Below are 10,675 nucleotides of genomic sequence, written 5' to 3' on the forward strand. Positions count from 1 at the left end.
TGTTATATCCATATATTTATAACAATTCACCCTATACTATTTAAAGACTAGTGAAACAAACAAATTTTGAAAATGAATTTTTCACTTAGAAACAATGCAGGAAAAATATTATCAATCAAGTAGTATATGATCAACTTCTCATCTTCACATTTTTTTTATCTTTTTTTTTAAAAATAAAATTCAGTAGCTTTATTAACTAATTAAATCGTTAATAATAATAGAACGTGCTTCAGAAGAACAATCCTTCAACTGAAGCACACGACCATGGAGAGAAACAAGAATCACTGACTAAGTAGTGAGCCAGCTTATTTGCAGATCGTTTGACAAAACACAACTCAATATTGTTTAAAAATAAAAGTAGAACACGAACATCATGCACTAAAAGACCAAACGAAGATGATAGAGATTTTGTTTTTGTATAGCTTGTATGCAGACTAAGCTATCTGATTCCAAAATCACTTGTCCCCATGAGTGACGGTTGATCCAACTTAATGTTTCTTTTATGCCAACCATCTCAGCAATTTCAGGTTGAACCCGCCCCATTAGACCCCGATTGAAAGCTTCCACCACATGACCATGGCAGTCACAACCACGCAATCAACCCCAAACCCGCCTTCATGCTCAAATAAGGTGCCATCAACAACGTTTGCTGACTTTGAAGAATTTCTCTGCTTAATTTGGACTATATATTTAGAATAATAAAAAATATATATATTTTTTTTTTGAAAAATCCACTTTTTGCCTGTGTTGGATAATCTCTTTTTTTTTGGTCGAAAAATTGATTGGACTTGTCCACTTATTATGGGATAATGTACAAATTAAATGTGATGTTGTCTCTTCTCAACTGAATTGGGGGTTTGGTATTGTTGTTCGGAAATCCTGGGAACCTGGTTTATTATAGTACTCAGGGCTTTACCTTGCTGATAGAGGAGACTCGTGTTATATCTTGCCTGTTATATATAAATATATATATTAAAATATAATATTATAAAAATTGTAATTGATAGAATTCACCAGGATTTAATTATCTCAGTTAAGTAATGTTATTAGCGATAGACTTAAAAATAATGTAAGTAGCAATGATAGTAGGAGAAGGTAGTTAAATAACTTACATATATCGAATGTTAATTAGTTTGTGGCAAAAATTCTTGGAAAAGCCTTTACAGCTATAGCCAAACTAATAAACAAGTTACCAAGCCTTTAACCCTATAATTGAGTTTTCCCATTTTTAATTGGATTAATAATATGTGTGATTGAAATTAATAATATATAAATTAAAAAAAAAATTGATAAACAAAGCTCTAGTCTAATCTTTTATGTAATATAATTTGGTTATTCCATAATAACACCTTATAAAGTTCATATTATATATTCCTACAAAAAGAATAAATTACACTTACTTTAAAGGATATATACCACCCTGCTTTGCTTAAATACACCGTGTCACATATTATTAAAAAAGAAATACTAAAAAGCACTTCTTTTACCTAATACTCTCTAATATTATATATTTATTAGTATAATTAAATATGTGAGTCTTATTTATTTTAATAAAATAAATTACAAAACACTACCTTCAGATGGTGTTAGAGTACTTAATAGTAATTTTTTAAAATTATTTTCGTTTATTACCTTGCTAAAAAAATAAAAGTGAACATATGACTTGTTTGTGGTCTAGGCTTAACCAATCATTACCGGCTTCATATACTACTAGTTGTTCAACCAAATAATACTAAATTAATTATTATCATTATTAATAACAAATTTATGTGATCAGTTACACCAGATTGAATGAGCTTAATTATTGTTCATAATATGTGTATAATAATATTAATTGTTTGATTTGGTCTTATTGGTTTTCTCCGGTTGAACATGATCATGTTTAGTGAAAATTACTCCATATAAATGGGACTCATTCATTTTTCAATTAATTAAAGAATAATTATGGATTCTCCATAAACAAGTTGTGGAGTAATTAATATATTAATTTCGAAAAAAAAAGTGCCATGTGGATATATTGGTTATTTGTAAAGTAATAATGTGGACTTTTGAAAAACTTTAAAATATATAATAGAGAAATCTTTTATTGATTTGGACACTAATTTGGAAAAAGCACACACAATATTTCTCCAGTATTTGGGAGCCACATACCCACTTTTGTTAAGATTCTTTTGCTATGTATGTAGTGGGCATCTTAGCTGATCTGATCGAAGTTTTTTTGGATCTATTTATGGTAATTGGTTATGGTATATGGACGTCAATGCTACAAAATTTTATATACATACTAAAGAAAGCATTAAATATGTATTATATTTATATTCATATATTATACACTCGTCAACCATATAAATTACGATCTTTCACTTGTTTTAAGGGTTATATTCTTTTTAATTTTAGTTTAGTTTAAATTAAACTGTGTAATCTTTGATGCTGATGTGTGCTACTAAGCGATCCTATAGTACTATATTTATAGTCGATTTTTCAGAAAGAAATAGAAATATTTATTAATGGATAAATTTAAATGGATCAAATCTGTTATATGAAGATAATGTTATTATTTGGAATAAGATAAATGATGTTACATCTCAAAACTAATTGGTAATAGGATGAGTAGTTCATTTATTTTATATACACATTAACAATGTGAGACTCTCTAACATTCTCCCTCAAGATGGTAGCTGTCTTATTTGCTCACCATCTTGAACAATTTGATCATAAGCAGCTCTTTTTTAACTCACTATCCTTAATCACAAGTGACTAAATCTTTTTGTTCTACTTTTTGATGAGAGAAGAGTGTTTTTGGTTGGTAAGACTTTTATACATGTCAAACCAAGAGTAATGTATTTGACCAACTGGTAATTAACTAGTTGCGCGCCAATTTTCTCTTTCACGGACCATAATATTTTAAAATAATGAGTTAAAATGGTAAAGTGAAGAAAACAAAGCTCTTTCTTCATATTATCTTATCCTCGATCCATGATCGATGGTAATTGTCGACGAGGTTGGTGCTTATCTGTTGTCCTTGCAGGTCGGTAGTTATCAAGTACAATTATTTTAGTTCTCTTATTTTTTCTTCTCTTAGTATTTAATCTCTTTGATGTTCATAGAATTATCGTTCCTCGGTTATGTCGACGATCGTTGCTCATCCCCTTCAATCATCCTTTGCAGGTCGGTGGTCATCGCTAACTCCTTCTTCATACTCCATTTTTCTCTCTTAGTATTTTCTTTATTTAATGTCTTAGAATTCTAAATCTGAAAATATTGATTTGTCAAAGTAGATTTATTCTGTTGTACGTTATTGTTATCCAAATTTTTGTCCAAGTGATGTGCATGTCCTCGTAGGCAAGACCGAGACCACGTGGAATACAACGTGTCAATAGGTGAGCAAAATCACTATGCACAACACATCAATTGGCAAAGGATCCAAACACTCGAGAAAGGTCAAGATACAAGAAAATGGCCAACTAGGAGGGTCTAGCCGGACCACACCATAGTTGGCCAAGGATGACTATGTGGCGGCTAGCACAGAAAAAGGGCATTAAAAGGAAGCCCGATTGAATGGTGGGGTCAACAACCATCCTCTTGGATGGGTCACAACTCGGTTTCAACTACAAGTCCCCCCAGCAACCCACGAAAGTAGGGATTCAACCCACAAAACAGAAATTCATGCTTCGCTAAAACCATACATTAACTGCTCGCACGGCTCCATGTCTTTCAATGATAACCCATTCTTTTCAAGTTTTTCTTGAACATGATGTTAGATTCCACTCCATCGTTAACCATCACCCTCACCATCATCATGCTTGTGATTTGTACCTCAATGACCAAGGGATCGTTACGAGAGTACCACACATAAGTTGTGTCAGACTCTCCAAATGTTATAGGATCACATTCGAAGCATTGGGTCTTCGGATACCGCTCCTCAGCCTCCAACAGGACGATGTAGGGCTCATGGCGCAACGACTATGCACACCTCTCTAATGCATTTGTTGAGTTTCAAGCTAGATGTGGGCCTCCAACATTCACATACAATCGTTGGCAATGGGTGTAGGTTAGAGAGGTGTGGCAAGCTCTTGAGGGGATATCAATCGTACATAGCGCTGCGAGACACTTTTGGTAGATAAGGAACTCGATCTCGTCCCACAACTGATTATACTCAATAGCGTCATAACCATATTGTGGAACCCACTGAACTTTTTCATATCACACTTTCAAGGGTTCTTTTTTATGGGCCACAATTTTTTGTACAGCATCGTTGACTAGGTAGTGATAAAAATTTCTTCCCTTGGCGGCAAGAGAATGGAATAGGTGGTTAACTAAGGCTTATACTCTCGGGTTGTCTTATCTCCCATCTTGGTATTTTTGGCTCTAGGAGAGTTGCCTTTGTTTTTGACCATTCCCCTTTTCCCATAGAGTTTTTCTTCTGTTCACTAAGATTTTCGGAAAACAATTTATTTAATAAAAGAGCTAAATAAAATATGATTTAAAAGAATCAAATCGGAAGAGAATACTCAAAGTTTTTACGTGGTTGGATTGTTAATTAGCCTTAATCCACGAATCAGTATTATTAATTGATAGGCTAGAAAAGCCGAAGGGATTACAGTGAGTATAATTGCTCTATTCTCTTCTCAAGCTTGTGAGTTAAGAATATCCAACCCTTTGCATGAAGGATTAAGTGTATATTTATAGAGATAGAGATCATATTTAGTTACTCTTTCCCTCTAATGGGTGTTTACAAATATTACAGTACTTTGGGCTTATCGAGTGAATTAGCCTAGCCCATGAAGCAGTGACTATATGCTAACTTGGCATGTTTATCACGGTCATAGCTGTAGTTACTGTTGGGTTTTATGCCCTAAATAAAACTCATTTCATATAATCAGATTTACTTATTAATAAAGATCAGAAATAACATTTTATGTTGCATGGTTCACATGATTTATTTCATGATTATATGTGTATATAATGTATGAATTCTTTTTAAGTCCAGAACATATGAGTTGGTTAAAGATTATAGTGTTGTCAGCACAGTGGAATATAATCTTTATTATATGTTCAAAAGTAGATTCCCTGATTTGTCAGAACACTGGATTTAGACTGACATGGTATAATCAGCGATACACCTTGGAAAAGTGTTATGTCCTTTCCAGGACATTGGCAAAGTTTACAAGTATCGGATGCATGGAGTATGCATTGGAATGGACCGATATTGAACTTTGATTAGATATGTTGAAATTTACCGTAATATCTATTCAATTCAATATCACCTGTTGATCCTAGATCACATGATCGAAATCCTGATATGGTTAGGCTCAATTTCAAGAGTATTATTCGTGTTCTTTGATTTGTTAGTTAAGCCTAGTTTTGTATCAGGGTAATACGTACATTTTGGGAACACGGTAATACAATTGAATGGGGGAGCGCTAACATAAATATGGAATCTATAGCTTCTATTTGGCAAATAGAAGTAAAGGATGATTTCCTTCGAGCTTAACCAAACGAAGATAAATGGTGGAGATCTCATTTCACTTAGGTGAAATATCATTTATACAGGGTTAAGTGTTTTAAGGATAAAATACATTGTAGGGTGTTACGGTAATTTAATCCTGTACAGTGTAAATCATCTATATAGAGGATCATTGATCACATCAGGGTTATAACAATGGATAACTGATGACGTGTCTATATCGTGGAACATATAGAGCGTTTCTATATGACTGAGAGTGCAATTCCAAGTTCTAAGTGTGGATTCAATGAGGAATTAATAAGTTAGGGAATTTACTTGGTAAATTCGGTTCGACTTATTGGAAGCTCGGTTATATAGACCCATGGTCCCCATACTAGTTGAGGCCATACTGCTTGTAAGACTCAGTTAATTGATTTTAATTAATCAATTATAATTCTAAAAGTTAGACTATGTCTACTTTATGAATTTTCACTAAGCAAGGGTAAAACAGTAAATAGAGAGTTTAAAGGGTATATTTATTAATTGGGAAACTTTGATTAGTTTTTATTAATAAATAAAATAAGTGACAATATATTATTTAATAATTAATTATAGTTATTAAATAATTAGATTTGACATTTATGAAGTTGAAAGAGAGAATTGGCAATTTTGAGAAAATGGAAAACTAGAAATGATGAAATAGGAAAGTTTGAAAAGTGGAAGGATTTGTTTTCTTCAATGAATGGCCGGCCACTTAATGCTCCTATTTCTCATTTTATTTTTCAATTTTTAAATGTCAAATAATTCAACTTTAACCCTATGTGGTATTCTATAAATAGAAGGTAAAGGCTTCAGTTTTGAGACAGACACTTTACAGTTTATTCTCTCAAACACTATGAAACCGCCACTCTCTCTCTCTCTTTCTTCCTTCTCTGTTTTTCGAATTCCCTTGAGTGATGAGTAGTGCCCACACACATCAAGTGGTATCTCAATCATAGTATGGAAGACTATGGAATTTCTGCATCAAAGAAGGAGAAAAGAAGATCCAGGTTCAGATCTTGGTGATGCTCTGCTACAGAAAGGAATCAAGGGCTAGAGATCTGAACGGAAGGAGTCATATTATTCTGCTGCACCCACTGTAAGGTTTTCTAACTTTATATGTGTTTATTTTCATTGTTTTAGAATTCATATTAGGATGTTAATCCAACATACTTGTTAGTAAATCTAGATCCTGGTAAAATAATTTCCAACAGTTACCATGTCCCTTGATTGTGGATAATTGATTGTGTATTAATCATTCGATTTTCAATTATGTAGCTTCCTATTTAAACTTGATATTACTCCCTCTCCAAGATCTAGGAAAAGTAACTCCTTATTTGTGTGGATTTATAAATGGAAAACTATTACTGGCTTCCGGTTACATGCTGATAGACCCTTCCGGCTACGCAGAACTAAGGGTCCTTTAGATATGGGCTACACTTGGTGGAGACTCGCCTGGGTTAGTAACGCGAGTATCTTCCCAGAAGGCTAGGTTGATATTAGGCTAGGCACAATCCTTGTCATTTAGGGCCCACTGATGGGCTTTAAGTAATTGTCTTGTGTCCATGTGTCCCTTACCCGAAACATGGATAATATTTACCCTCTAAGCTTTTGAAATATTGTAGATTGTGAAAGCTTGCTTCAATCTACATAAGTGGACAAGTGAAGACTAAAGGTAAAATCTTTACAATTTTCCAAATGAAACTCTATATGGAAGAGAGCTTTCATTCATTTTCTTTAAGGATCCAACGTGGCATTATTTTCTTGGCTCGTTAGGCGTCCTTTCATATGACGAGGCGTGCGTGACAACCCAAATATTTTGATGATTATTTATTTCTGCACGAGCTTCGAGGGAAATATCATTATGTGATTTTACCTTGGTTCTAAACAATGCATTAAATGTTGAACGGAAGGTTTTCTTAACCATTGGATCTGTTTTGTGTTTTTGAAGGATCTGTCTCAACCGTGGATCTTGAATACACACGTATCATGTTTTGCTAGTATATATACTTCCAAATACCACATTTTCCAACCTTTATCCAAATATCGAATATCCTTGTTTCAAAACCATAATCTTCGAGAGTGAAATCCCATAACTAAAATTGTACACAAATCGAACCATATTGGAATGTGATATTGACTTTTGCATTCATCTTCTTCTTCGAATTAGGGCTCAAGAATTTTCAGGTGCACCAACCCCATTGCTGAGATGCTTCATCGACTCAAAGGTTTTTTGGTTTAGAGAATTTCTATACAACCATCTTTTGACGTTAGTGTGTATCTCCTAAGCCATACTTTCTCTCGAATCTAGAGTCTTTGCCTATGTCATCACCAGGTAAGCTTTCTCCTTTTCAATTTCTTAAAATGTGTTGCATGTCGAGATATAAGGATTTACATGTGATTTATTTGCTACTTGAAAACTATAGCTCTAGACTTGCGGCTAGGATTCTATTTTTGATAAAAAAATAATTGGATGTCCTGAATCACTTCTTGAATTTGAGATAATGACGCATAATATTTAATAATAATATATAGCATAACATATATTTTTTTTCCAACCATTAGTTAAAAAACTAGATTATTCTATTGATGAGATTGATAATAATCTTGAATTTATTGGAGCTTCAAAATATAAGTCCATGGTCCCCGAGTCACCTTTATACACATTGTACAGGGGAAGGTCTTATAAATTCTTCAGGGAAAAATAGTAATTTGTAAAATTATTATTTTGATTAATTATGGCAATTATAAATTGTATAATTAATAATTTTTAATTATTTAGTTTTACTGGATAAAACTATATTAATTAATTAAATATAGTATTATTATTAAATAAAAAAAATATAGGGGCTTTTTCATTTTTACACTTTAGACTAGTTTTTTTTTTTTTTTGCATTTTTACGAAATTCTACATAGAAACCAACTAGCACTGCAACCTAGATTAAAACAAAAAATCGTATAGAAACCCTTATTTCAACTAGCGCTGCAACCACTTTAGAAACTCAAACCGTAAATTTGAAAAAAAAAAAAAAAAGTTAAAAAAAATAGTATATGTTGTGTTGCCCCTGATTTTGCCCAAAATACGTGGACCAACCGGATGATGACACGTGGATGGGAAGGGTTTAGCATTTGAATAAAACAGCTAAGTCTTCTTAAAGCAAAGGATGACCTTAGGCATACCTCCCAGAGAAGGCATGTAAGTCTCATAAGCTCCCGGAGAGCAAGATGGCAACAAAGCATCTCCCGATGGTGTCAGATGCCATCTGAACGGTCATCTCGCATTAAATGTCGCATGGGAGGAGGCGTATTGGAACTGTCACGCGCATTAAAGTCTGACGACACAACTCCCAATCTGTACCTACTAGGCTATGATCAATAAAGTCTAGTGACGGCTACTCTGTGTGGAATCACATCAGTCAAAAGTGATTAAGGACTGCCCTCATAAAATCCCTACAGAACCTAGGATTAGACCATGCATTACCTATGATAAATTCATTGGGAATGTGTGGCTTTACTGATAGTTACAGAAATGCATGTACCTTAATTCTAGGGATCACCCCACAAAAATACTATAAATACCCCCCCAAAGCTCATTGAAGAGGGGTCGAGAATTCTGAGTTTCATAAGAACTAGAAGAGTAAAGACTCACCAAGAACATTCTCTTTATTAAATACTATCATAAATACACAGACTCGTGGACTAAGGCTCATTAACGCCCCAACCACGTGCAAAATCTCTCTCCTAATTTCTTACAGCTCTCTAAATTAATTATTTTATTGGTTGCCGAAAATCTCGGTCAACATGTTGTAATTTCCCATAAATATATTATTTTAGAAAAAATAATATTTTTTTTTAGTTCTTATGAAATAAGAGATTAACAAAAATTAATCAATTATTATTTATTGATAAAATAAATAATAAATCTTATTTATGGTAAAATTAAAAAATCAATTTTAATTAATCATATATCTATGCTTATAAAATTACAATTTAAAGCTTAACAAAAAACAATAGCATCATCATCATCATCATTTTTCATTCATAGGTACACATGCATAAATCTTAACCCCTACAAAAACCATTATTATTTATTTATATAGAATCTCACTCTACACAACATTGAAGTCCATTTTCCCCTTTTTGAAATGTAAGAGACAATACATTGATTCAAAGTTCATAAGTCATCCCCACTTTAAGCATTCGTTTGTGAGGAACATCAAATAGTTTGTCAGTCTGCCTCAAATTCTTCTTCAAGAAATTATAAGCATAATCAATGAGTACCCTCTTACCTATCCCAGATCCTTTACACGCCACCACTTCATTCTCACCCATTAAGTGCACTACGCCAGCGCGCCACGCCTTGTCAATTGCCTCAATTTCTCTATCCAATTTCTCATGTTGATCACCTTCATCATCATCACCAACAATATCCAATCTTTCTAACCTTTCACTATTATGATCTTTATTACTGTTGGTTTTAATATGAAACAACCAAAATTCATTTTCGACAAACTCTTTCAATTTATCAACCAACATAGTCTCGAACGGTTCATGTTCATTAGAATCATTACGAACATCTGTGTAACCGTACCTCGCAACGCATCGAAACACGAAGAGATTCTTGGGCTCTATTCTTCGAAACAAGAATCGTTCTTCCTGTGGAACCTTACTAATTGGTAATGATTTTATTGAGACAAAAACGAGGACAGAGTGCAATGCAGGGACGTTCTCTGCATAGTGCTTAAAAATGGGAGGAATTCCTTGAACAAGTTCTGAGTAAAACATTGCAAGTCCTGGTAATCGATGAAAGTTGGTGTCGTTAGTAATTTCCTTGACTTTTTCAGGGGAAAGTTTGTGGTCGAGTTCGTAATAGTATTTTCTTCTATACACGTCGTTCCAAACAAACATGACAGCCATTAATAGCCCTGCGAAAGCCAGAGGAAGATATCCTCCTTGGTTGAACTTGTAAAGGACTGAGCTTAGGTAAAGAAATTCGACTGAGCCAATCACCACAATGTATGTGATCACCAAGAAAATGTTGGTCTTCCATATCATTACCATTATTAGGACAAGGAAGGAGGATGTGAGTGTCATCACAGCCGGCCTTATTGGTGTGCAGCCAGTTCTACTGCACAGGGCCCAAACAAAGAAAGGGCCCAAATTTTCTATAATTAAGTTAAGAGAATACGT

General features: G+C 33.6%; 1 protein-coding gene across 1 annotated transcript; it reads right to left on the reverse strand.

Moving 5' to 3' along the window:
* Positions 1-9,512: 9,512 nt before the first annotated feature.
* Positions 9,513-10,546, reverse strand: LOC133032074 (potassium transporter 5-like). The gene has a single exon (XM_061105895.1). The coding sequence runs from the start codon at positions 10,544-10,546 to the stop codon at positions 9,653-9,655; it is 894 nt and encodes a 297-aa protein (XP_060961878.1). The 3' UTR covers positions 9,513-9,652.
* Positions 10,547-10,675: the final 129 nt, after the last annotated feature.

This window comes from Cannabis sativa, chromosome X (assembly GCF_029168945.1).
Source record: "Cannabis sativa cultivar Pink pepper isolate KNU-18-1 chromosome X, ASM2916894v1, whole genome shotgun sequence".
Classification (NCBI taxonomy): Eukaryota; Viridiplantae; Streptophyta; class Magnoliopsida; order Rosales; family Cannabaceae; genus Cannabis; species Cannabis sativa.

Excerpts from the sequence above, each read along its gene's own strand:
- LOC133032074 (XM_061105895.1), bottom strand. The coding sequence starts at position 10,546 with ATGGTAATGATATGGAAGACCAACATTTTCTTGGTGATCACATACATT.